Source organism: Mus musculus, chromosome 2, assembly GCF_000001635.26.
Source record: "Mus musculus strain C57BL/6J chromosome 2, GRCm38.p6 C57BL/6J".
Classification (NCBI taxonomy): Eukaryota; Metazoa; Chordata; class Mammalia; order Rodentia; family Muridae; genus Mus; species Mus musculus.
The window spans coordinates 26293882-26321152 of record NC_000068.7 but is presented as its reverse complement, the minus strand read 5'-3'; the positions used below and the strand labels follow the sequence as shown (position 1 = coordinate 26321152).

Genomic DNA, 27271 nt, shown 5'->3' with positions numbered 1-27271 from the left:
GGGAATGGAACACGAGTTCTCAGAACGGATGGCAGGAGCTTGTCTCCCACCTCTCCGAGGGCTGCTGGTACCTGCAATCATGCCACAGTCCGGGCTTGCCTTGCTAGGGCATCTCTGGCTATCACTGGGTCAGCTCACCCCACCCCCCATGCTGTGCCTGGCTGGGACCCTGCTTTAGTGTGGGTGTCACTCTCCGGGTCTGTCTTGTCTGTCTGCCATAAGGAGGCTGTGAAGGCTTGCCCCTTCTAGACACACAGTCCAGACATTTCTACCCAGGGCTGAGACCCAGGCATGGCATCTGAAGGGGCCTTGGTCAGATGTTGAAAACACAGAGCACAGTTACCGAGAAGGGTGTTCGGGACATTAGACACACTTGGCATCAGGGACTAGGGCTCAGGGATTCCCTCCGTTTCTCTCTTTCCTCCAGAGACCAGCAGAGCCACGTGACCTCTCAAGGGTTTGAGGCAAGGAAGCCAGGCCCTGGACTTTTGCTGTTATGCCAGAAACTCCCATCCCATACCTGCTGGAGTCCTGGACGGCCACCTTACCAAGCCCTCTGGGAAAGGCCATCAGATGCCATGTTGGCCACAAGGGCCATGGTTACTGTGGCAACCAGCCACAAGGTATCTCTCTTGTGACCAATGCCAAGTTCTGGCTTCTTAATTAAGGCCTATGTGTCCCTGCCCTGTGGTTGCCGAGCAGCCAGATATGGCTCAGCGTCGTCATCCTTCTAGATGACTGCATAGGAGTGCCTGTTACATGGGAGATGCTACTGATTAGGGGGAACTGCCTCCCCATCCTGTCATCCTCCTAGGCTAGAGAGTTGACACCCAAAGAGCAAAGGTTGGGGAGAGGACTGGGGGAGAAGCCCTGGGGAATATTCCAGAAGGGGCATCGATGTGATGGTTACTCTGTACTAGATGGGAAACTGACTTAGGTCATGACATAAAGAGCCCTTCCCCACAAGACAGCCCTCAATCATGCCAGACACCCATCTGACACCTGTCACCTGCTCAACCCCTTTCTCTGCAGGTTCCTGTTCCTCCCAACTCCAAGACACCCCCAAATCATGCCTGGACCCACCCAGGCACCCGGCCTTGACACCCGATACCTGCCTGGTCCCCACCTCTTTCTCTGGAGGTTACGCATCTTCTGTACATACAGCCACAGCTCCAGGCCCACGGGCAGCAGCAATGGGCGAGGGCGAGGGGCACCATATACCACCTTGCACACAGCCTTCTCTGCCAAGCTCAGGGCCAGAGGCTGGCCCTCCATAGCAGAAGCCAGCATCACAGAGCTCTGGCAAAAGTCCCAGGGGACACGCCAATCTCAGGATCTTCAGGCTAGGCTACAGGAGACCCCGAGCTCTCCAACAGCTCCTCTGTCCTTCCCAGGATATAATGTGGATCAAGGGATCAAGGGCAGCTCAGGATGGATGGATGAACACTGATGGTGAGGGGCGGGCGGGGGCGGGGAGCCTAAGGTAATCCTCTGCTGCCCTTCTGTCCTCCTTGGAGGCTGGGCAGGGAGCAGGGAACCAATCCTTTAGCACAGTTTTATACAGCTCAGACCCAGAACCCAGGGACTTCGGGAGTGCTAGGACTGGCAACATTAGTGGTGAAAAAAACGTTAGTGGGCATGAGAATCTCCCAGTCCAGTTCTGATCCTCACCTGGCGCTGACAGAAAGCCAGAGACTCCCACCTTTCGGAATGCCAGTCAGGAGAGCCTGCCCTATGGCTGGGGAAAGTTAGGATTCCGAACAACATTGTTACTTGGCCTCTTTCCTCTCTCCAGCCTGTGCCTTTTGGTCTGCCCTGCATCCTGGCATAGGCAACTCAACTGAGCCGGAACAAAGAGTCCTCTTCAGCTTGCGGGACTCTTGCCCACGGCCACATCCACCCAGCTCTTCAAGGTAAGCTCCAGATTCCAGGTCTAACCAGGGTGCGGGGCCACACAGGGTCTATGGAGGCTGGTCCCGACACAGTTGGGCTCTTTCTCTAACTTCTAAGGACACAACCGCCTTTGTAGCCCTTCTGGGGCAAAGGGAGAGACCCCAAGAGTAGAGAGGAGCTAGCAATGTCCACTGATGGGCAGGACTACAGAGTCAGGACCTGATCCAGTGCGTGAGGGCAGTGCACTGGTGGCTTCTCAGAGGCCTTTCCCTAGACCACTGCCCCATTTTGGCCTCACCTCCCCCCCCCCCATGACCAGACCCCATTGGAGCCCCCCCCCCCTGCCAGGCTACATGTCTTTGGGCTATGGAACCCAGAGATAAGAACAGGGTGAGTACAGCTGCAGCCACAGGAGCTGGACAGCAGGGGTAGGTGCTGAGACTACTTGGGGCTCTTACTTTCTGTTCTGAGGCACAGGAGTACCACTTCTGGAACACCAGCCTGGAACCCCCAGGGGTGCTCTTTGGGGCCTGCCCACCTCCCTGTCAACAGCTTTCCACCTTCTCCTGCCCTCTGGGGGCAGTCAGTCTGATGAGGCTGAGCAGACAAGTTCCTGGATCCTCTGTTCCCACCTCTGCAGGCCTAGAAGGTGCTGTCCACCTGTCACCTGTCAAGGTGATCACACACCCAGGGGTGCCACCATTTGAACAAACAGATGCTGGGTTATCTCAGACCTCTGAAAGGCCTGTTCACTCCAAGGGTTGCCTGAAATTCTACTCTTGAGGCTCAAAATCAAAGTCACCTGGGGTCTAGAGCTTAGTGTCTCCCACTGTCCATGCCACTCCAATTCTGGGAGTGAGCAACTCTTGTCTGGCATTGGCTTCTGGCCAGACAGACCTACAGATGAACAGACAAACAGTGATCCTTCACCTCCCCAAAGAGGAGGGCACTGCCCACTCAGCTGACCCATCTCTACACTGCGGTCCTGACCCCAAGCCATGTCACCTCTGGAGCCACTTTCAAAGGATCACAGCTCTGTGCCACTCCCCTTACAGATGCCAAGAACACAAGAACCAAGACCCAGGCACTGTCTGCCACATCTCAGTCACTGTAGCAGCAGCTGACTCCACACTCTGCTCGTGGCCTCCTGATCTCATCTGTGTGTCCCCTTAAGTCTCCTGGTGTCCTCTAGTATCCACAACGAGCTGTCTAGCTACCTGAATCTCTGCCTGCCCCCTTCTCTGCAGAGCAGACACCTGGGACTGATCCCTGGCCCAAAGCTTGAGAGACCCTTGCTCACAGCTCCGCACTGCCCAGCATCTCACAGAAGGAAGTTACGCTGACTTTCCCTCAGCAGCCAGGGAAGGGGTGAGAGGGAGTAAGGGGCAGTAGAAGCTGCGAAGGGAAGAGATATCTTAGCTTCAGGAAAGGACCTAAAGGTCAGGGTTGCAGGGCTACCTGGGGAATTGTGCTGTCTGGGACAGCGCTGAGGAGAGAACACAGAAAGAGATACTAAAGTAGGGGACCAGCATTGTATGGCCATGTGGCCACAGAGGCCTTGCCATGCCCGGGCACCAGTAGCCCCTACCCTAGGTGCACCTTTTGTAAGGCCACTCCAATGTGGGCTCCCCTGCTAACCCTCCCTTCCCAGCTTCACTCAAGCCTTAGCCTCTTCCTCGTGGGGCTGGGAGTCCAGAAGAGGACATATAAGGACTTCCTGGCTACTTGTCTCTGGGACCCTCTAGCCCAACCCCCTGTTCTGGCCTCAGTGCCAGTGTACCAGAGATTCTCAACAGAGACCCTCTCCATTCTGCCCCACCCCTCTCAGTGTTCCTGCCTCCCTGAGCCAGCCCCTCGCTACACTCCATGAGGAGCTGGCCATTCAGGGACATTATCTGTGGCTCTTCTCAGCTCTTCAGCCCCATTTTATAAGTATCAAACCCTCTCAGTCAGATACCAGTAAGAATGGGGATGCTCGTGGGACAGTGGATGATTCAGAGAGTGTCTCCCACCAAGACATCCCATATCAGCCCAGGGAAGCCTGGCTGTGACACAACAGGTGGAGGCCAAACAGCTCACGGGCCTCCTGGAAGGCTCAGTGGGAAGGCTCTTGGCTGCACAGCTTAAATCTGGTCCCAGCTCAACCCTCTGAGCTCAGCTTGGGTTTCAGCTTGGAGGGATGCCAAGCTGAGCACAGGGCCTCAACCAGTATCCTGAATACTGTTCCTAACCAGTGAGAGCTACACAGGGGCTAGGGTTCTACCTAGTGAGTCACCTCAAGGGGGAACTGGGAGCAACTGACACAGCTTTGAGACCTGTGCTCTGAATGTCCACCTCCCTCTCTTACATGCGAGCACTCGCACACACATACATACACACACGCACACGCACATGCACACACACGTTGCAGTCTGCCTAGTAGACACCTCCTTCTCACAGGGGTGGCTGGCCCTGAGTTAAATGTGACCCCACAGAGCCTCTGCTCCCAGGGGACTCCAAGAAGCTGCTAGCAAACCTCTTACCCTTGCACTAGAACTTGGAGGAGGGTGTGGGGCTCAGGCATGATCTTCAACACCACACAATGGGGACACTGTCTCTGAGCTGCAGCATTAGAACACTGTATTAGAACGGGACGGCAAGGATCTGTTCGCCAGGCACCAAGCCCTCATTTTGCTCTTTGGGGGTACTAGGCAGAGCTTGGCTAGCTGATGAACCACCCCACTTGAGTAGATTTCTTCAGGGTTGACCCCTAACAGGGAGACCCCAGATATGGGGAAGGGCTAGACGAGGTGGGGGCCAGAAGCTAACTGAAGGATGCTGGGCCTTCCTTTAGGTCTGATGACAGCCCCTGCCCAGAACTCAGGCCGGTCCAGCTCAACCTGAAGCCAGAGTGAACTGACAGCTCTGGTCCACTTCTGGGATCAGCATCTCACCGGAGAACACCCTCATCCATCAAAAGGGAGTCACCAGGGAGGCATGGAGCCAGGGGCAGGACTATCCTGTCATTCCCAGTGGGCGGGCACACAGCACAGACCGCTCGATCACCTGTGAACCTGCCTGGAAGGCAAATGCCTTTGTAGGGAAGCACACACCCACTTGCCTGGCTCAGGCCCAGCTCCTTCTGGCCTAGGGCTGGGGATAGCTAGTGAAGGCAGGGCCCCATCATGACAGCCTGGGTCGTGGCCATGCTACACCAACACCGGGTCACGGCAGTGTCAGGCTTGAGAAGAGAACTCCAGATAACGAAGACTGGCATCCATGCTACTCAGGGTCCCGCAGAGCCGGGTGGTGGAGTGCCCGCCCCGTAAGCCCTTTTGGCATCAGGACAGGGTTGCAGGCAGAACCCAGTCCCAACCCCTCTACCGCGAAACTGATCTTTGGGCCCTGGGCCCCGCGCCCCCACCGCTCCCTACGCAGATCCAGGGAGGCGCGTCCCCGGCCACGTTGCGCGTCGCCGCAGCAGCCTTTGTTCTGGGCCGGCAGCCTCCCGCCCGCGTCTGCCGCTCAGGTCCCCGTTCCCATCCCGGTCCTTGAACTACCTGGAGTAGAGGCGCCTGGAGGCCGGGCCCGGGAGCTCCTCGGCCACGGGCGGGGCCGGGCTCGCCATGAGTCGGGGACGCGCCGAGCAGGAGCACCGCCCCGCTCTGCGGCCGTCCGCCTGCCGATCTGCCCGCCTGTCCGCGCGTCCGTCCGCCTGTCCGCGCGTCCGCGGGAGACGCCGAGGAAGTGATGTGCTGGGGTGCCGCCGCCCCTCCCGCCAGAGCTGTGATGTCACCGCCGCCAGGCGGAGGGAGGGTGGGGAGGGGCAGGCGCCCACCGGCCACCACTGCGGCGGTCCCGCCTACCGTGGGGTGGGCGGGGCTCTGTCTTTGAGGTCCAGTGCAAGGAGAGTCCTGCTCTAGTGTGGACAATGCTGTGTTTCCTTTTCTTTGGGGGGGAAGCCCTGCTAAGCCTGGAGTTTAGTGCTTTTTCTTACACACACACACACACACACACACACACACACACACACACACACACACGAGAGTTTGCTGTCACACACACATCCTGTTCCTTTCCTGTCACCTCTTGTGGGGTACAGGCCATGCAGATGCTCCTGGGGCTAAGGAGAAAACAGGTCTTCCTAGATGGAGTCAGGGTGGGAGGATGCTGTCCAGCCCTAGGCAAGTCTCTACCTTCCTAGGGCTTTCACCACCAGATTTCATGTTGAATTTCATCTGTGAAATGCAAGCGTTTGGAAAACATACTGGAAGAACACCAGGAGCCCACGTGGGAGGCTGGCCGTTGCTCATTCATCTGCCTACCCTCCTCTGAGTTCTCCCAGGACCCTGAGGATCTGAACCTCGGAGTGATCTTTCTTCATCCAACTTGAGTAGCCTTGGAGCCTTCACCTCAGCCAACCCCCAGCCAGCCACAGGGCACCATCTGGACAGCCAGTTCCATTGGGACTCACCCAGGTCTCTGCTCTTCTCTCCAGGCCACTCTAAATCTTCTTGAAAACGTAGCTGTGACCCTCAGTGGAACAGGAACATGTCAGGGTGCAGACTATGGCAGTGTCCTTGGCAGTTTTTCTGCACCCCTGGACCCTGGTCTGAAGAGGGACACCATGCCAAGGTCACCCCAGACAGACCCTGCAGACGCAGCCCACAGTACAGTGGCTTCAGGCGGAGAAAAATGGCAACAAAAACAAACACAAGATAAAACTGGGCTGTTGGCCCTGAGCTAGTTTGTTTTCCTAGGAAGGAGCAGGAGCGAGCAATGAGAACCATCTGTGCCTGGGGCGAGGCGCAAGCTTGCTGCTGTCCCCACACCTCCCCCTAAGACCACAGGAGCCAGGGCTTGCTCTCTCTTGGCTAAGGCAGAGTGTGTGTTATGGCTGGCCAGGCACCACCCACGTTTGCTGAAGTCTCGGGCCTGGTCCCTAGCAGACCCTGGCTCTGGAATGCAGGCGCTTCCTGGTTGCCTTCAAAGGATACAACATACACATGGAGGCTGCTATGACCCACTTGGTGTCAGACTGGGCTTAGATTCCCAGGCCTTGGTTTTAGGAGGCCCTTAGAGACATACTGCAGCAATACAAGCCCCTGCGGGCCCCCAGCTTTGCCAAGGACCAAACCAATGAGCCCCATATGTGATGTTACAGGGTTCTGTTGTTAGGCCCACAACATTCTACTGGGGACAAATTTGCTTCTTCCTTGAGTCAGGAAGAGGGCCACAGGTTGCGAGTCAGCTCTGAAGCAAGCTGTCTGAGGATTCAGTTTCTGTGTTAGAAAGACATGAACTGCCGGGCATGGTGGTGCACGCCTTTAATCCCAGCACTTGGGAGGCAGAGGCAGGCAGATTTCTGAGTTCAAGGCCAGCCTTGTCTACAAAGTGAGTTCCAGGACAGCCAGGGCTATACAGAGAAACTCTGTCTTGAAAAACCAAAAAAAAAAAAAAAAGACACGAACTTCAAAACTATCTCTGTCCCTACTGCTTTCTCCAAGCTTCTGTTCTGTCACCCACAAAGGGTCTATGAGGATGAGGCCTGTGTCGTGCTTATGGTTCCTGGCATACAATGAGTACCTCTGGCATCAGAGGACTATTACAATTGTATTTGATCCTGGGGAACCCTACAGTCACTCCTGGCACACACTCTACCACACAGCCAGGGTAGCTTCTGCCATCACAGGCCTCTTTAGGTGGAATGTAGTAAGAGTAGGCATGGAGAAGCAGGCCCAACATTGGGGACACTTGTGGGAAAGGGCAAGATGGGCCTAGAAGAAGAGGGACCCTTGGGATATCAACCCACATCTCTGTGGGCCTCCTGCTAGCTCTGAACACACACACACACACACACACACACACACACACACATATGAACACACAGACACACACACAGAAGGAGAGGGAGAGGGAGAAGGGAGGGGCAGAGAGAGAGAGACTCGGTTCAGCCTTCGAAGGAGCTCCCCCCCCTCCCGCCCCCCGTGTATACAGCGAGGACCTGGTTATCCTCTACCTATAAAGTCTCTGCAGCAGCTGAATGGTGGTTTTCTCCCTATGGAACATTTGAGAGAAGAAGATTCTTTTCCATGTGGGAATAACCCCTAGCTATGTTACTGATACTGGGGAAGAGTGGAAGACAGGTGACTTCATCACCGCCCCATGTCAGGTGAGTGAGGGCCAAGGAGTTCATGTCAGCTCCAGTCATCTTCACACCACATTACCAGGTGACTTCCTGCAGTCACCGACTTGTGCCTGCTGTGGTCACTTGATGGTCTGTGGCATGCACAAGGTGGCAGTAGTGACTCATTCCAGGTCATCTCCCTGGGTGTGGGAACACAAGGCAAAAGTTTCACAGGCCTAAACTTCACCTTGCCCTGGACCTATAACCCTGGGTCAGGAGTGGATTAGAATACCCCTGTGATGGGTGTCTAGACCCTGCCTTCTACCTGATGCCTCCTAGGGCTCCTCTCCCAGTAGAGCTGATTCTGTCTGGCTTTGGGGGTGGGGGTGGCTATAAACATCCTAAAGACCGTTGTCTATGGTGTCAATCCACACCTGAGGACAAGGGCACCTGGCTAGCCTGTCCCTGTGCCAAGAATTCCAAACTGTTGTGAAAGAGAGACAGGAAGACAGACAGGAAAGAGAGGGGAGGGGATAGAGCCAGATAGACCTGTAAGGAACTGTACTCAGTTTTACCCTGGTCTCTTAAATAAGTTCACTGGTTTGAAGAAAGACTTGCTTCTGTTTCTTCTTCTCCTTCTTTTGTTTGTTTTGGTTTTTTTGTTTTGTTTTGTTTTTTTGTCTTTTTTGTTTTTGTTGTTTTTTTGAGACAGGGTTTCTCTGTGCAGCCCTGGCTGTCCTGGAATTCACTCTGTAGACCAGGCTGGCCTTGAACTCAGAAATCTGGCTGCCTCTGCCTCCCAAGTGCTGGGATTAAAGGTGTGTGCCATCACTGCCCAGCAACTTGCTTCTTAAATGTAGGCGTGAGCTCCTTTCTGCTGTCCTGATCAAACACACCCTCCTGTGACAGAATCATCCACTGCTGTTCCCTTGGGAGCTTCAAAACATTGGTGAATATAGTAGCAAGTAGATAGATGGATCTATGTCACATCCCCATAGGAGCCAAGATGGAAACAGTCTGTCCCACCCACGAGAGCCTCAGGAAGATGACATACGCACACAGACACACACAGGAAAATAGCTCTAAGTCCACGTGAGATGGAATGCACTGTCAGCATGAGGCACTGACAGCGCAGCATTCCTGAGGCACACTCACTGGCTGTTGCAGGCTTTGTCACCCAGGTTGTTCCTGGGGCCTGTTGGAGCAGGTGGACCAAGCAGGAAGTGGCCACACACTTCCTCCTGGTTTGTGAGTCTTGTCTTTGTCCTACTTCCTGCCCATCTGTGCCCTAATAGGTGGTGTCACAGGCAAGTTACCAGAGAGTGCCAGGGAGTAACACAAAGGGGTGTACTCACTAGGACCTATCGCCCACTGGTTCATGTGTGTTGCTTCAAATAAGGGTGTGTGGTGGAAAAGACTTGAAAGGTGCCTAAACCCAACAGAGTCAGGAAGATGCGCCACTACTCTGGGACAGTCACAGAGCTCAGTAGGGTAGGTTCTTGCCTTCTCCAGGCTTCAAATACCCCAGGCTGGGAGTGGGATAGTGGAGTGTGGACTGGATCTTTGTATTCCTGCTGGCCCTCCTAGATGTGTTGTCACGAATGCACCACCCAGTTCTTATTCTGTCCTCCCAGAATCGTGAGATGAAGCACACTAGGAAGGGTTGTAATGGATGGTAAATACTCATTAAATGTGACCAGGGAGAGCCATATGCTCCATATGGTTGCCCCAGCGCTGGCACCACCACAAACTGGGTGGCTTCAAACAGACACTTAGAACTCCATAATGCTAGGGTTAGATGCCCCCGGTCTAGATGCCAGCAGAACCCACTCCACAAAGTGTACTTGCCCAGGGCGTGCTCATTCCAGAGACTCAGAGCAACAGCCAACTTTATTAGAAAGAGTTTTGGGCTCTGCAGACATTCTTGGGTTTGTGACCACAGCCCTCCATGGAGCCTTCTCTCCTTCCCATGTCTTACAATGACACATGTCTTTGCCTTTAGGGTCAACCTAATCCAGGTTGGGCTCCTCTGGAGATCCTTTCTTGCATCTTCAAACACTATTGTCTAAATAGTGTGATACTCACATATGCAGGGGGTGCCTCTGAGGTGTAACTACTCAGCCACTGCACCTTCTGTCCAGTTTACTCACCCACACTGACTGTTACTGAATGTGGGCCATGGACTGCCTACTAGCATGTATCACCCACCCACCCTTTTTCACTTACACAATACTGTGATTTTCACCACATTGGGCCAAATCAGTACAACCTGATTTTATAGTGTTAAGAGGTGGGACCTAGAACTGGAGAGTTGGCTCAGCAGTTAAGAGAACTAACTGGTTCCTCTTTCAGAGGACCTGAGCTCAATTCTTAGCATCCACATGGATGCTCACAACCACCTATAACTTCAGTCCCAGGGTATCCAATGTTTCCTTTTGGCCTGCATGATCAGTGCACATACATGATGCACATACACACACACACAGGCAAAACACCCAAACACATACAAATAAAGAAAGTGATGCCAGGTGGTGGTGATCCCAGCCATCAGGAGGCAGACGCAGGCAGATCTCTGAGTTAGAGCTCAGCCTGGTCTGCAGAGTAAGTTCTAGGATAGCCAGGGATACATAGAGAAACCCTGCCTCAAAACAAAACAAAACAAAACAAAACAAACAAAAATAAATAAGTAAATAAATAGATAAAGAAATAAAGTAAAAATAAAATAAAATGAAGGAAGAAGTGGGCTTATGGGATAAGTTTGAATCAGAAGGGACCCCTCCCCATCAATAGGATTGAGCCACCCCACCAAAGTATTCAGAGGAGCCAGCTGTCATTTGTCCTTTGCCCATTGATCTTCACCATGTGAACACAAGAAAGTGCCGTGTTGAGGGCAGAGAGCAGCTCTGGCCAGACACCTAATATGCAAGCATCTTAAACTCGGACTTCCCAGCCTCTAGAGCAGAAAGCAAATTCCTGTTGTTTGTAGCTTGTACAGTCTGAAGCATTTTGTTATAGCAGCTGAAATGGATAAAGCTCATCAGACTGGACAAACACAATAGGGCAGTCTTGTGCACTTCCTGTGGGCGCCTGCTGTGGCTGCCCAGCCAGGCGCTGACGGTGGATCTGAAGCTGGCTCCACTTGCTTCTATGGAGGCAGAATTGTGCATTCCAGACGACAGCAGCTTCCAGCCTAGGGCTGACATACAAACACTGCCTGAGTTCAGAGCCAGTCTCTTTTCTGATTGGACAGCGTCCTGTATGGAATGTAGAAAAAATTGTTTCCGCCGTCCCTAAGCTGTGCGGAACCAGATTCCTGAATTTAGCATGAGTACCACAGCTGGGATCTCGTTTCAGCTGGGGCATGAGAATGGCCAGGCATTCTCCCCCTGGCCCCATTGACGTTTTGGCTGGAATGTTGGAAATGTTAGGTTGTGCCACTGTGAAAACAGGCTGGGTATCTTCAGGATCGGTGGTACTGGGAAGAAAGTAGGCCACACTAATGTAATCTGTCTGCCAGAGAAAGGGACAAGCCCACTTTAGCTATTCACACCCTGAAGCCCCCCAACCCCCACCCCGCATCCGTAGACCCCCACCTGTAGGCTCAGGGGTTACTTCCTTCTCTGGAACAGCTGCTCCATTTGATGGAAAAACCGCAGGGAACTTGCCACCTCTGGAGCTACCAGGCAAGAGTCTTTTAACCAGGATCCTGGAAAAATTCTGTCTACACAAGGAAGCCATGTGACCCTTGGTCCTCCCACAACTGCCCATCTAATCTCATTCAGGTCCTAGCCCCAGCTGTTTGGGAACAAGGGCCACTTTACCACAGGATGGGATCTCGGATGGGTGAGAGCAGGATGACATCCCATGGGGACATCTGAAGGACTCTGAGCAGGACAGTCAGGCTGCAGAGAGGTAGGGATCCAGGATGCAGGAGATGAAGAGACAAGGTTTTCAGGACATAGCTGGGATGTCCCTTACATCCCCCTGAAGCTCCAAAACTCAAGCCTCAATGTGCTACTGGCTGTGGACACTGGTCCCTAGTCATGTGCGACAGGACATTCCTCAGTGGCGGCACATGCTTTGTGAAGTCCCCGTGCAATGTCTGTCTGACTAGCCAACCTCAGGAAAAAGGACTTGTTCTCTATCTCGCCTTCAGAGGGTCTCTTTTCTCATTCTTTTCTCCCAACCCCAAGGCCTGGTGACCAGTTTCTGGCTGGTCTTTCACAGTGGCCCCCTGTCTGCTCTCTTTCAGCCTGCTCTCGAAGGACAAGCCAACGCTGGCCAACTGACTTGATCTTCAGTTTTTCCTCACTGTGCTGGTCTGAATGAGAACAGCCTGACCCCACAGGCTCATGTGTTTGAGTGGTCGATTCTAGATGGTGAAACTGAGAAAGATTAGGAGGTATGGCCTTGTTCGAGGAGGTGTATTGTGGAGGAGTGGTGGGGATTTCAAAAGAGTCTTGTCACTCATTCCCAGTGTCCTTTCTGTATCCTGGTTGCAGATAAAGATGTGCTGCCCTGCCTTTGCTTTAGCCCTCTGCCATCATGGATTCTAACCTGCTGAAGCAAGCAAACAAACAAACAAACAAATCCAATTTGTTTAAGCACTTTCTTTTATAGACCACCTTGGTCTTGATGTTTTATCACAATGTTAAAAAAGTAATTAAGATATGCTTGCAGGTGACCGGGCATAGTGGCGAATGCCTTTAATCCCAACACTCGGGAGGCAGAGGCAGAGGCAGAGGCAGAGGCAGAGGCAGAGGCAGAGGCAGAGGCAGAGGCAGAGGCAGAGGCAGAGGCAGAGGCAGAGGCAGAGGCAGAGGCAGAGGCAGAGGCAGAGGCAGAGGCAGAGGCAGAGGCAGAGGCAGAGGCAGAGGCAGAGGCAGAGGCAGAGGCAGAGGCAGAGGCAGGCAGATTTCTGAGTTTGAGGCCAGCCTGGTCTACAGAGTGAGTTCCAGGACAGCCAAGGCTACACAGAGAAACCCTGTCTCGAAAAAAAAAAAAAAAGAAAGAAACAAGAAAAAAAGATATCCTTGCAGGACCATGTTGCAGTGAGTTTAGCTAACCTGCTCTGTGCTCCTGACATGTCTCAGGCATGTACTCACCCAGGAGCTATCTGGTTTCTCAAATGAAAGACAGACAGACAGACACACACATACACACCAGTAAAATTTAAATGCCTTGACTAGCTCAAAGCCTGGGCAGTTCTAATCCTTCCTGCTGCTAGCAAACACTCCCCTCTGGTACTTCTGAGTTAACATCTTTTCAAATCTATATTTCATCTCTGCAACCCCAGGCATAATTGGGGAAGTGTCCCATGTGGCCACTTTCCCTGATTCTCACATGTTGGTGGGCCTTTAGGTCTGGTCTTTCTTCTTCCCAGTCATGGCGATCTCTCCTGCTTCTCCTCAGTTCCTAGTCTGTGCAATCTTAAGTTCCCACCTCAGTCTTCCTCAGTCTTCCTGCCCAGCCATTGGCCGTTGGCTCTTAATTGATCGATCAAAAACCAGTTGGGGACAAGGACCTTCAACGTTTGAACACACAGATTCCCAATTTGGGGAGCTGGATTAATTAAAAGCATTAGAATCAACCCCCAACAGGACCAAGGTACCGAAGCTTAAGAGTGGGATTCTGTAACTGAGGAGAGCTGCCTGTTCTTACCACAGGTGAAGATGCCGCAGGGCCTAGAGCCAATTAGAATGTGGATCCAAGTGGAGATCGATGAGGCTGAGGGCCCCTGACCTGCTCATTAATCTTTTAAATTATTTATTTGTTTGTTTGTTTGTTTATTATGTATACAGCATTTTGCCTGCATGTATGCCTGCATGCCAGAACAAGGCATGGGATCCCATTACAGATGGTTGTGAGCCACCATGTGGTTGCTGGGAATTGAACTCAGGACCTCTGGAAGAGCAGTGTTCTTAACCTCTGAGCCGTCACTCCAGTCCCCCTACTTATCAATCTTTACTTCCTTTCTGGGAGGCCAGATTGGATCCCAAGTATTGACCTTGACCCTCTGGAAGCATTTTTAAAATAAAAGCAAATTGTTGGTTTTTTAAAAAATTAAACTCATTCTTTCATTCGTTTACACATTCATTTATATGTTACATGTGCATGCATGGTGCATGTAAGCCTGAGTGTGTGTGTGTGTGTTCCACAGCATGCGTGTGCAGGTCAGAAGACAACTCTTGGGAATAGTTTCTCCCCTTCTGCTATGTGGAGGATTCGGGAATTGAACTCAGGCCATCAGACTTGGCAGCAAGCCCCTTCTCCCATGGCACCACCTGCCAGCACAGATTTTTTGACACAGGGTCTCTGTAGCACAAGGTAGTCTTGAATTTATGTCCCATAAGTTGTCCAGTTTGCCTTTAAAATTATACACTTCCAAAGACCAAAGAGAATGGGACAGAAGACAAAATGACCCCCTCCTGTAAGTAGGAAAGCTCAAATAGCTCACAGGCTGAGCTATCTCCCAGCCCCCTGGCATCTACCTCTTCTTATTAGGGCCCTGGCCTGGCAGACTGGGATCTTACTCTTAGGACCTCATCTAATTAAAAAAAAGATTTATTAATTTTTATTTTATGTGCTTTTGTGGTTTGCCTTCCCGTATGTCCGAAGGTTCCAGATCCCCTGAACTTGGAGTTATAGACAAGGTATGAGCTGTCATGTCGGGGCTGGGAACTGAACCCAGGTTCTCTGGAAGAGTAGTAGCCAGTGCTCTTGTGAGCCATGCTCACAAGCATGTGTAATGGGATCCCATGCCCTGTTCTGACATGCAGGAATACATGCAGGCAAAATAAACCTTTAAGAAAAGATTAATAAGCAGGCAAGGGGCCCTCAGCCTCACTGAGTCACTTCTTCACCCCATCCCTATCTATTTCTTTAATGGCTTTTTGTTTTGTTTTGTTTTGGTTTTTTGGTTTTTCGAGACAGGGTTTCTTTATATAGCCCTGGCTGTCCTGGAACTCACTTTGTAGACCAGGCTGGCCTCGAACTCAGAAATCCACCTGCCTCTGCCTCCCAAGTGCTGGGATTAAAGGCATGTGCCACCACACTTTAATGGCTTTCTTGCAACATCAATTTGGGGGATACATTCAGACCATTGCAGTATATGGGTGCTCATTGCTTATGTGGGCCTTGAGTCTGGATGATGATGATTGATGATGATGATGATTCTCTGTCTGGGGCTAGAAATGAACCCATCCCTGCTACATGCATCTGTCCACGTGCCACTTCATATAAAGTCTGACCTGCTATGAGTCTTTTCCTGTGCCAGGTTATGCTCAAAGCTTTAAGTCACCCTGCTAATCATCAGAGCATGCCATTAGTGTGGACTGTGCTGCCTCTGTAGCCTGAGGTCATCAGATTCCAATCTCCTCTGTCACCATGGCAGGTGGCTTTTGCTGGAAAGGGGACACCCAGCAAGACTTCTGACCATTGGTTCTGGAATTGTTAAGGACAGGACCTCAGAATCACAGCTGGGCAAGTGTCAGACATGGATCTGTCACCTGATGCCAGCACCCTCTTTGCTCAACTGGTCCAGCAGCATTGCTCACTGTGGAAGCCAATGGTTATGACGTAGAAGAATGCCTATAGGGGTAGGGCAGGAGAACAAAACTTAGTTCTGGACGGGACCATGTGTACCATAGCTTCACGCAGTGGCATGTTTTGAATTCAGTGTGCTAGATGGATCGAGCACATATCATAGCTTGGAAGATGCCTTGGAGCCATGTCAACCTGAGCACCACAATGGCCTCAGCCTGGAGGATCTGATGTGACTGCTGGACAGCATCACTGTCACTCTCCAGCCTGCCCTGCTCTAGCGGGGCAGCATTGGTGATTAGAGGTGAAGGGAGCCTGGAGGATCTGATGTGACTGTTGGACAGCATCACTGTCACTCTCCAGCATTGGTGATTAGAGGTGAGGGGAGATAATGTCCCGTATCCTCAGATCCTCAAGGATGAAGACAGTCTTCACCATCCCAGCCCAACAACACAGGTTGGCTGTTTCAATATTTTGGCTGGGTAGGTGTCTTAGTTAAGGTCTCTAATACTGTAAAGGGAAACATTTACTTGGGGCTGCCTTACAGTTTCAGAGGTTTAGTCCATTATAGTGAGAAGCATGGCAGCAGACAGACATGGTGCTGGAGGATTTGTAAGCTCTACATTCAGACCAGCAGGCAACAGGAAGAGAATACCACAGTGGGTGTGGCTTGATCATCTGAGGCCTCAACGCCTCACTGGGTGACAAACTTTCTCCAATAAGACCACACCTACTCCAACAAGGCCACACCTCCTAATAGTACCACTCCCTATGGGTTTAAGAGGGCCATTTTTATTTAAACCACCACAGTGGGATTTGCCTCTGTAGGCTCCCTCTAAGCCCTCACCACAGTCATGCCATGATTCCTACCTCAAAGAGCAACCATGAGTACTTACACTATGAGTAAGCCAACTGCCAAGGATGCCCAGGGAGGGATTAGCCATCTTCATGACTTCATGGTTAGATCTTTTGGTCCCTGCCCTTAGGTATGACATTTACAACATGGCTTTTGGCAGAAAAGTATTTCCTCTGTTATGTTAGGGTCCTCTCATCTTCACCATTGAATGTACACACTTGTTAGAAATGCTAAGGTCCTGATGATTGCCATCCATGTGACCTCTATAAATTTTACACAGGCTTCCCCCAACCCTTTTTTTGAGACAGGGTCTTACATTGTGGGCTAGAACCTACTATGCAGATCAGACATGGCCTTGAGATTGCAGCAATCTTCTTGCTTTGTCTCCCAAGGGCTGGGATTACAAGTGTGTACCACAAAGTCCAGCTTTCCTGGACTTTGGATCTATATATGCTTTAGACTTCTCAAAAACATCCTAGGTGCTGGAAGACCACATAAGATGCCTTCACTTCTCAGAATTCTATACCTAGCCAAACTAACTTCTCTAATGCTCTAATGGAGAATGGGACAAAGACCTCAGAAGAGTTTCTGTTCTCATGAAGGAAGCCACTAGCAGAATATGTTCCACTAATCCTAAAGAGGCCAACTAGAAAGAAGAGAAGGGGAAAAGGGAGTAGCAGGCGCTTTCTGGGAAGTATGGGGACTTCCAGGACAAGTAGGATAATAAGATCTGGAGGTGCTATGTCTGGGGTAGAGGACTACAATTCAGTGTGGAACAAATCAGAAGATTCTGTAGTATTGGAAGCCCTGTGAGCCCAACACCCTGAGGACTTTGGAATTTGTCCCTTCTGGCTTAGAGCAGGTGAGTGTAGGGATGGGAGAGCAAAAGCAGACTTGGGGAAGACAGTTAAGGACAACCATTATGGAAATGGGTAACTGGGTGGGTGCTGGACATGGCTGTTTCCTTGACGCTCAATGACAATCATCATGTAAAACAGTAATGCTGTGACCCATAGGAGACTTTGATCCGGTCATAGAAATGAACTAAACAGTATAGTTAGTTAGTAGGTCTATGGTGATCAGGACAGAGGAGGGCCACAAGGCCTTCACCTCAGACTCAGGCTACCACTCCCTCCCTCTGAGGCCGCACGTGGTCTTGTAGGTTAGGATAACTCAAGATGGGCCTCCTTGGAGGTACACCTGCTCACAAGTTACTCCCACTTCTAAAATTAAGCTCAGTAAATTCATTTGTTTCCAAACTGGACTTTCTGGGATCTTTCTTTGATCTGTTGAAGCCTTAAAGTCATATAAGCACATGAACTGCCCTGGAATCAAAGCATCATCAGAGAAGATGCCTAGAGCCTCTTGACTCTTTCTGCTTAGGAGAAGAAGGTATTGACTGTTGTGTAGAGAGTCAGGTTCATGCCTGCTCCAGCCTGGCTTCTTATTCCCCACAGGGACAGCCATGTTCCCAGAGCTGCCAATCAGAGACAAAACAGCAGAGACAGGTGGCTAGGCCAAGAAGAAACTGCCAGGAACCAGAGTGGGAGAGTCTGGCTAGAGTCTCCAGAGCCATACGATGGGGAGTTCTTTTAAAACTTGGGAGACCAACTAATTTGGTCATATTACCTGTCAATGAAAAGAAATAACTTTTGTGGGGCTGGACACATGGCTCAGTTGGTTAGAAGCACTGTTGCTCTAGCAGAGGTTCTGAGTTCTATTCCCGATACTCACATAATGACTCACAACCATTCATTCATAACTCCAGTTTTAAGGGATCCAACAGGCAGACATGTGGTTTACATACATGTATGGATGTAAAAATTTCATACGCATAAACAAAAAATAAATCTTAAAAAACCCCTCTTGTTTTTCTTTTGAACTTGAAGCCCTCTGACTTTGGCAAAGATCTGTATGGTCTCACTCCTTACCTGTCCAATGCCTGTGACATGGAAACACCCATTGGACAACTCCAGCATTGTACTCAAGTATTCAGCAACCCAGTTGCAAAGCTGGCATGTTGTACAACAGTTTCCTCCTAGATTGAAACATTCCATCCTGTAGGAATCACCTTAAACATGAAGGCAAACAACTCAAAATAGCTTCAGGAAGTCCCTGAAACTAACCAGATTCACTAGGCCCTCTTCCTGCTAGAGAAAGCAACAAAAGCTAAGAAGCCCTCTTAGAGGACCCAAGCTGTAAAGACTTGAGGCCCGTGCAGCTGCTTGGAAGAGGTGTAAACTGAGTCACTTTCCAACCTGTTGAGCTGCCTGCAGACTCTAAGGCTTCCCAGCTTTGTGAGCAGTCACGAGTGGTGCGGTGGGCCTTGGTGATACAGCTGTCTTTGAGTCATTTCTGCTCCTATAAATAACCCCTCATGTAAATAACAACGAATAAAACCCGTTGTTCCCTAAGCTGGACTTTGGTGATGGCCGTACTTTGGTCTGACATGGGACATATGTGTTTCATCTTTCCACTCTAGAGAACATTTTGTCACTTGCATGGTATAAAGGCCATCACTTTCGGGAAGTGAGGCCGGAGCCAAGGCCGCACTGCAGATGAGCCTCAGTGACACAGGGTGAGGATGTTGCTGCTGGTGGGGTATGACCCAGGGTCTCTCTCAGGAATTTCGGTACCTCACAGATTGACCTTTGTCTTAGTTGGGGTTTCTATTGCTGTGATGAAACACCATGACCAAAAGCAACTTGGGGAGAGAAGGGTTTATTTGGCTCGAATATCCTGAATCACAGTCCTTTAAAGGAAGCCAAGGCAGGAACTCAAACTGGGTGGGAACCTGGAGGCAGGAGCTGGTGCAGAGGCTGTGGAAAGTCTGCTTGCTGGGCTGGTGCAGAGGCCATGGAAGTTCTGTTTGCTGGCTTGCTGCTTGCTGACTTGCTGCTCCCATGATTTGCTCACTTTGATTTCTTTTAGACCCAGGACTTTCTTTTCCCAGGGGTTACCCTGGGCCCGTGTGTCAAATTGCTGTAAAAAACCTCCAGCTCAGCCTCTGTGCTTAGCCTTGGGTCAGATGCATCCAAGTCTTGGCCCCCACTGAGAATATAGATGATGACTGGGCTGACCCTTTGCAGGTCCCCAGAACTCCAGACTACAGAAGCCACCCTCCCAGGATTGCCTGCCTAGGGCAGGAGCCACCTTGAGTGTGGTCTTGCGGCAGACGGAGGGGCTATGCCTAGGACAGCATTGAGTTCTCTACCCAAGGGCCCAGGGACGAGTCCCTACCTGCCTCACTGCCGTGGTTCTACTAAGGGACAAGGAGTGCCCTGTGCATCCCAGGAGCAAGGCTATCTTCCAATCTTTGCCCCAAACCATATTTTCTTGAATACCTAAGGGAATTTCTTTCTTTTTTTCTTAGTTCCTTTCCTTTCCTTTCCTTTCCTTTCCTTTCCTTTCCTTTCCTTTTCTTTCCTTTTCTTTCCTCTCTCTCTCTCTCTCTCTCTCTCTCTCTCTCTCTCTCTCTCTCTCTCTCTCTCTCTCTCTCTCTCTTTTTCTTTCTTTTTGAGACAGGATTTCTCTGTGTAGCCCTGGCTGTCCTGGAACTGCCTCGAACCCAGAGATCCACCTGCCTCTCTCTCCCAAGTGCTGGGATTATGGCCACCACCACCCTGCTCCCAGCTGAGGAATTTCCTGATTAAAAAAAAAATTTTTTTTTTCTGAAGTGCTTTTTGGGTGGGAGGGGTGCTCTGTGTCCTTTGGTGGCATCTGCAATTGGAGAACTCCACAAACAGTTTGGGGAGAGGGCACCACCTGCTGGCGTCACTGGAAGTTGCAGGTGGAGAGAACCTTCACCAGGCTGCTGTCTGGTGTCCAAGGAACAGGGAAAGGAAATCAGACTAACAGCGTAGTCTTGCACATTAGCACCCCAGTGGAAAGGTCAAGTGTCACAGCATGTGCGACTTAAAGTGGCAGGGTTTGGGCAGGGCCTGAGCCCAGCATCCTGCTATTCCAACAGCCTCCTGTCACTGTCCCAAGGACACCCACTCCAGCTACAATAGCGGCTCTGCAGGCTTTGAATTTGGTATTACCAGAGGGACCTTGTGCCATATCTAACTGTTTACCCACATAAAAAGTTCCCTGGCTTCTCTCCAGGGCTTGGCTCTTCTGCCTGAGTCCGTGTTTCAGAAGCTGCCTGTTGGCATTCTGGGATCCTGCAGGCTTTCAAGTGGCCGGGCTGCTGCTGCGGAGTCAAGAGCTAGGAGTATGCCTGCAGCAGGCAGCATGAAGCAACCATGAGCTGAGTCAGCGCCAGGACCTGGGGAGAGCTCTGGACCAGGGGAGCAGAGAGGGTGGAGGTGCCTCAGTGGTGTGCACAAACCCTTCCTTGCTTAGTTCAACCTCTCAGTCTTTCCTCACCTTCAGGGGCCAGGTTTACCCTGCTGTACTCTGCCTATAAGCCCACATGGGGCAGCTGCCTATAAGCCCACATGGGGCAGCTGCACAGATAAGGCCCCTGGCACTCAGCCTCCCAGGTGCTAAGCAGGGATTGGGGGGAGGAGCCAGGTTTCTCTGGCAACCCTTGCACAAGTCTGCCTCCCTCACTGACTCCAGCCCTGGGTTCTCAGATACCCACCCACACTCCTGCTCCCAGGCGCTTGCCCTTCCCAGCTGCCCTTCCAGTGAGTGAGTACCTGGGAGAGGGTGGCACCAGATCCTTGCCCAGTCTCCTGCAATTCTTTAGGGGAAGGGGCAAGATTCAGCAGCATGGTAAGGGAGAGGGTGGCACTGGAGAGGTGGACAGGAGAAGAGTTAGGCTTCTTAGCTTTGTTGGAGTTGGAGCCATCTTGTCCTCCGTCCTGCAGGTTGCCCATCACTGGCCTCAGGGCCCACTGTTAGGAGTCCCCTGCACTAGATTTTGGTGTCCGTTGGAGGGCTGTAGGCACTGCCACTTGGCTAATAGTCCCGCTGGAATGCCTCTTGCCCCTGGAGGGGGTGTCTGTGTTAAGGGCTAAGACAGCTGTGGAACCCCAGAGCTGGTGCTTATCAGATCCCCGTTCTGAACCCTTCAGAGAGGGGTGCCCACGGGCTCCTTTCGGATGGATGTTCCCTGGCCAGGAGCTGGCATATTGCAAGCCCCTAGGAGCAGAGCTCTGAGGGCTTCAGGTTCCAGGAGGTTGTACGGAGGTGGATCTCTGCTCTTCCTTTTATGGCTATGGTGACAGAGGTTCTCTCATGGCTTTCGGCAAGGAGCCAGAGCTTAGTGGTATGCTGGCAAGGGTCTGAATGCCCCAGGTGGTGGCCTATTAAGAACCGTTGTCCACAGAAACCGGACTACCAGAGCCTATTCAGCAGGGATTGCTGTTGTTGGCTATGGAAGGTGGCGCTGAGGGACAATAGAAAGGGCTGGCAGGCCCTGTTGAGGCTTGCACTAGTAATGGGGGTTTCTTCTTGTTGCCTTCACTCTGACAGCATGGGTCCCTGGTCCTGCTGGGGACCTTAGTGGGGCAAGGACAGTGTCTCCCAAGGTTTATTGGGTTGTTGTGTCACAGTTTTTGGTTCTTAGCAGAGGGAGGAGCTTTGCAGGAACTGAACTGTAGGAGTGGGCTGGAGGGGCACTCCTTGCATCTGTGCCTGCATTTCCTGCCACCTCCTCTGAGGAGAAGACAGGCATTTGTCCGATCCACATCTCTGTTTCATCTCCATCCTTTCAGCATATGCATCTGCCTCCCTGCATGGTACCATCCTTCCCAAATCGCTTCTATTGTGTTGGGCATGCTTGCATCTGCCACCTCTGTGAGGCCATTGTTTCCTGGGGCTCAGATCAGCCTGAGGCATCAGTTAGCTTCCCTGGAGAGCAGACAGTTGGAATCGGCTGTGGGGATAGAAAGATGGGCAACCAAATCAAAACCTGTAGCCACAGAGCTGGCTGGACCTGCGTAGCAGGTGTGTGTGTGTGTGTGTGTGTGTGTGTGTGTGTGTGTGTGTTTCTGTGTGCTATGTGTATGGTGTGTATATTGTGTGTCATGGAAGAGATTGGTGCTTTGTATCAGGGTGTACCTGCCATCTGCTGGTTATTCCCAGCTCTGACCTGCTTTGGTCCGGGGAGACCAGGATGCTTTTGTTAGAAGCCAGAGACTCTGCTCCTTTTCCTGGCTGTCAGTATTATGGTGTGTTCAGGGCAGGGCTGTGGCAGCTGGGGATGCTGATCAGGCTGCAGTCTGGGCGGTCTTGTTGGCGGTTGGGTGCCATGCCAACGTGAGGACGCCAGACCTGAGTCACTGTTGCTGTGGAATACACTGCGATACCATGCTACTGTGATGGGTGTGGTGCCCTGCTCCCCTCACGCTTTGCTGACTGCCCTAGCCTGCTCTGGGATTTGCTTTTCCAGGGAGGAGGGGGTGAGAAATAAACAATGGGGCTAATTAGAATCATTGCAGGCTTCAGAAGGAAGCCCCTCCCCACGCTGCCACTGCCCACCCAGACTGCAGCCTAAATATAGCATATGCCGTTGGCTGAAGCCTGCATGGGGCTGAGGGGAGGTGCCTATTGGCTATGCTGCGGGGTAACTGTCACTCATAGCTGTACCTAGGTGGTCCATAGAAGAACTGGACAGTGGTCTGGGTTCTGGCATGCATAGACAGACAGACAGACAGACAGACAGACAGACAGGCAAAAATTCTAAGCCCAGCTAGGTGAGCACCTTGTAATCTATGCAATGCTGACCTCCCAGGAGCCCTGCTAAGACTCTGCCCACTCTACTAAGGAGCAGACTAAGGCCCAGGACTCTAAATGAACTTGCCTGAGGCCACTGACCAGAGACCTCTTTCTGCTGGACAGACGGCATGTGACTATTCTGCTGGATTTTCCTCCTATCCTTTTCCTGATAACAAGCTGTCCCTTAGGTGAAATTCTGCACGGTCCCAAGGACCCTCAGGTGGCTGCTGCTGCTGCTGCTGCTGGCTGCAGGGGTATGGTGAATTGTAGAGAGGATTTGGTATTCTGGATATGACCCTGCCAGGACCTTAGACATGTGACTTGGTTCCTCTGGTCAGTGGGCATTATAGAGCTGTCAAGGTCAGAGCCATCAGTGGCTAAGATAGTCCCCAGCCTTTCAGGGGTCTCTGTGAATGCTATGAAAGGGACGTGGCCAGAGCTAGCTGCTAGCAAGGCTGTGCACGTCCCTGAGGAGTCCTGCCCTTTGAGGATGGCAGAGGGAAGCTGGCAGGTACAGCCAGTGTGGTATCAGTGTGGGACCCCTGGTCACACAGTAGGATGGTAGAGGGGAGGTACCCTCCCGAGAGAGGTGAAGGAGGAGGCAGGGTGAGTGGGGGCCTGTGTGGCCTCTAGAGCTAAGCTGCTGCTTTATACCTGTGGAGACAGAGAGGATGGTAGGTTGGTAAGTGTCAGGAGCCCAGGAGCAGGGTGCTGAGGGGCTCAGACCTCCAGAGCCTTGTAGTGAGCTTCCAGGTTGGCTGAGATGCTGCTGGCAGTTAAGTGCAGGCCTGGCCTGAATGGGGCATGTGTGCTCTTTTTCCTGGGCTATGGTCTGCCCAGAGGCCATGAAGCCTTGCTCCTAACTACCCTGTGGCAGACACACAGTACAGAGTTCTGTCATGCCAGCTGCTGTGGCAGTCCTAGGGCAGGGTGGGCAGTCTGCAGGTTTTATCCTGCCGTGGTCTGGGTATCAGCAGAGGTTTATGAGGTGCAGCTGAGGCCTCTGGTGAGCCTGGACTGTGAGAAGGATGTAGCAGCCATCTTCACTGAGCCATTGTATGCCAACGCTGAAAGAGACTAGGAAGGGCAGAGTGCCAAGCCTGTGGGGTAGCATGGGACACACAGAAGGATAGGAACTCCCAGCCTGAAGGATGGTGGCAGCAGACAGGGTGTGTGGGAGCCAGTCTGCAGGCTGCTGCTGCTGCTTTGCATCCTGGGTATTATTTTTCTGCTCACAGGGCTTTTGTTGTAATAACTCAGTTCAGAGCGACAGCCACGTACTGGCTCTGGCTAATCTGTTTTGTTTATGGTGTGGCTTTTTTTTTTCCAGACAAGTCATGCCTCAGTTGGTGGAGACAGCTCGGCCCCAGCTCGGCCCCTAAGCAGCTTCCTGTGGGTGGGAAGCAGGGTTGCTAGCCAGTGAGGAAATTCTGTCTCCCCTTCTCAGAAGCACCCTGTTCCTTGCCACTAGGAGAACATTAACAGGACTTCATCAGCTCCTTTGTGCCAAAGGTAACTGTTATTCAAGGTTGTTTGTTGTGTGACAAAATGTTTCCTAGGGAGATGCAACATTCTCCTTCTACTCACTCCAGATAGACAGACCATGTCAGACTCATGCCAGACAAAAGTAGGGATTCCACCAAGTCCAACTTGGTGAAGCAGTGAGTTTTATTGAAGTTAGTTACAGGAAAATGGATGAAGGGTTACTTACAGGAGCAGAAATGACTCAGACAGCTGCACGACCAAGGTCCACCCCGGCATGGGTGACAGTTCACAGTGCTGGGAATCTGTACAGTCTGCAGGCAGCTCAACAGGTCGGAGAGTATCCTCTGGTCTAAAACTCTTCTAGGCTGCTCGACTGGTTTCTGCTTCTCCCAGAAAGTTGGTCTGGTTTCAGTAGGCAAGAGTGACTCTCCGCAGTCTTTATTACCACTGAGTAAATCTGGTCAGTTTCAGGGACTTCCTGAAGCTATTGTGAGTTGTTCACCTCCTTGTTTTAGGAGCTTCCCTTTAGTTTGGAATGTTTTAATCTTGAAGGAAACCATTTCACAATAAAGGTCCAAACCCTGAGAGTTTGGATAGCCCTGGCACCGCAGGGGTGACCCCTATCTTGCAGGCAGCAGGTGGGAGACAGGCTAGCAAAGGCCACCAAGGATGTTCCCAGGAGGATCTATGGAACAGAGAATTCTGAAGCAGAGCTCTCTTAAGACCCTAGAGTTGGGTGATCCAGCTTCCTCATGTCTTGACTTGGGCTAGAATGCAGCAGTCTGGTATAAGCCTAGCTGACTGTCTTGTCCTAGGAGGTACATGCCATCCCTTGGAGCACGGGGATCTAGGCCTTTGTGTTTTCTAGACAACAAACTATACTTGATGCTGTCCTAAAGTTCACTTACAGAGACCACTGGTGCCATTAGGGAACATATGAGTGGGATCTGCTCCAGGGCCATGGGAGTAGATGAGGCCCAGCAGGGCTGATCTAGGCTAGGGCAGTCAACTATTGCCAATAGGAACACACGCATAAGTTCACCTGGGCCCCTAGGTGGCAGAGCTCACCTCCCACATCCTCCTGCCTCAGCAAAGTCAGATCCCCGTCATGGGCATGCTGCCCATTTCCCTAAGGTTAGCTCTGCAGACCTGCCCCAGGGACAGTCAATTGGAAGGCCTCCTCTCCCTCAGTCTTGGGGAAAGTGGTAGATAGAAAAGTTGGCACCAGATGTGCCCAGGATACTGGAACTTGACTCTGGACCCTACCTATTCGGTACTAGAATGTTCTGGCTATGAGGGAGAGCCTAGGAGTTGGTGGCATGAAAGTAGTCTCCTCTCACACTCAGGAGGTCTGTCCTTGGGTTATTGTCTCCAGGGATTCATGTCCCTTCCCTAGATCAGACCCTTTAGAAACAGTCTCAAGAATGAAGGCTAGCTAGCTCAGTGGTAAGAGCTAACATATATAACATATACAAGCCCTGCAAACCATCTCTAGTGCCATTAAGGAAAAGAAAAATCAAGTCTTGGGTTTTCATCATGCTGCCTAGTCTTCTGTTCTTTGGAAATGCTTCGGAAGAAAAGCTTCAAGCTAAGCAGGGTTCTGTTCACACCTTCGCTTCCCAGCCAACAGGGGAGAGGCAAGACAGCAGAGGGTTTATGGGGTGTTCACAGTCCTCAGGGTGGGGTGTGGTCTCTCCTGTCCAAGGTTAGCCTTAGACTGGGATTAGAGCTGGGATTTGAGTCTTTTGTCCTTGGAACTGTGCTGACCACAGGGCTTACTGACCAGAATCCCAATCTTCCCATCATATCGACTTCCAGAAGTCTCTGTTGGGTGTGTGCTCCCTAGAGTGTCAGGGGCAGCTGTCTGCTAGCTAGAGCCATGAGTAGGAGTTGAAGCCACAGGCTAACACTCAGTGACACGGGGTTATTATGCTGTCATGGGCCACCTGGAATTCTCTCCCACCCCATGACAAACAGCTCACCAGGAAATCCCACAGCCATTGTCTACCCAAGGCTAGTTAACTCATTGTCCCTACCCTCCTTCAATGACTGTCCTGAGCATCAGGGGACCCACACTGGACAATACCCAGAACAAAGCAGTGTCCAGTCCCTGATGGGTGCTGTGTGGTAGGCCTACAGACTACCATGTGATTATCCTGTTAGACCCAGGGTCCCAGGTGGTGTGGCTTGCCATCTGTACTCTCCTATCTCAGATGCAATGACAACTCCGCTCATGGGTGTGATGCCCACCTCCTTAAGGGCAACCCTGCAGAACTGTTCCAGGGGCAACCAGCAAGAAGGCCTCTTCTCCCCCAAGGCCATGGGGAGAATGGCTGGTCAGAAGGACAGCACCAAGCCCAGGTAGTGTTTGTGTGGACAGGACAAGAGCACCAGCAATGCTAGTAGTCTTGTGGTTACCTTTCCTCAGGGGCAGCTTGTTCATGGGAGGTAGGAGGATACAGAGGTGGAGTGTGTGGGTCCCTGGCCAAAACTTGCTTGTACCTTTGATTTTGACATGGCTACTCTAGCCTCAGTTTTCTCGTGCATAAATTAAACTGATCATGGTACCTACCTTAAAAGGTTGTGGTTAGTGTCTGAGGGAGAATGTCAGGAGATGTCCATGTGGTGGAGGAATTTTCTGGTTCCTCTTGTCTTAGGCTGTGAGGTAGAAACAGGGAGAAAGGGGTGTTGGGGATTATAGGACACCATTCATATGAGAT

General features: G+C 51.6%; 2 protein-coding genes and 2 long non-coding RNA genes across 25 annotated transcripts in view; 2 read left to right on the top strand and 2 right to left on the bottom strand.

Moving 5' to 3' along the window:
• Gpsm1 (G-protein signalling modulator 1 (AGS3-like, C. elegans)) overlaps positions 1-6542 on the bottom strand; it is a 33627-nt gene extending 27085 nt beyond the window's left edge. For 3 of the 7 annotated variants that reach the window (NM_001355575.1, NM_153410.5, NM_001199146.1), the window contains exon 1: positions 5433-5620. Coding sequence is in view for 3 of the 7 variants with exons in the window: in NM_153410.5 (NP_700459.2) it covers positions 5433-5500 (68 nt within the window). In the remaining 4 variants the exon portion in view is untranslated. Of the gene's footprint in view, positions 1-1126; positions 1384-5432; positions 5704-6346 lie in introns of those variants that run through there. The other 4 variants (XR_003953699.1, NM_001355576.1, NM_001355574.1 and 1 more) reach the window with 4 other exon arrangements.
• On the top strand, positions 1829-5804 carry Gm52505. The gene is made up of 2 exons (XR_003953775.1): positions 1829-1913; positions 4727-5804. It is a non-coding gene; the product is annotated as a predicted gene, 52505 (long non-coding RNA).
• A 12566-nt stretch (positions 6543-19108) lies between the features above and the next one.
• On the bottom strand, positions 19109-27196 carry Gm35807. Of its 4 annotated transcripts, XR_866055.2 has the most exons (4): positions 27124-27196; positions 24778-24953; positions 21044-22224; positions 20089-20679 (listed from the first exon to the last, which is right to left on the bottom strand). It is a non-coding gene; the product is annotated as a predicted gene, 35807 (long non-coding RNA). The 4 variants fall into 4 exon arrangements; XR_374167.4 differs by lacking the exons at positions 20089-20679; positions 27124-27196 and adding an exon at positions 19109-19448 and having other exon boundaries at positions 24778-26446; XR_374168.4 differs by lacking the exons at positions 20089-20679; positions 27124-27196 and adding an exon at positions 19109-19379 and having other exon boundaries at positions 24778-26446.
• The window catches only part of Ccdc187 (coiled-coil domain containing 187), a 56756-nt gene continuing 50433 nt past the window's right edge, over positions 20949-27271 (top strand). For 2 of the 13 annotated variants that reach the window (XM_030251795.1, XM_011239121.2), the window contains exons 1-2: positions 20949-21031; positions 24397-24578. Coding sequence is in view for 6 of the 13 variants with exons in the window: in XM_011239119.2 (XP_011237421.1) it covers positions 26770-26912 (143 nt within the window). In the remaining 7 variants the exon portion in view is untranslated. Of the gene's footprint in view, positions 21036-21965; positions 22296-24396; positions 24579-26443; positions 26913-27271 lie in introns of those variants that run through there. The other 11 variants (XM_011239119.2, XM_011239117.2, XR_866017.2 and 8 more) reach the window with 8 other exon arrangements.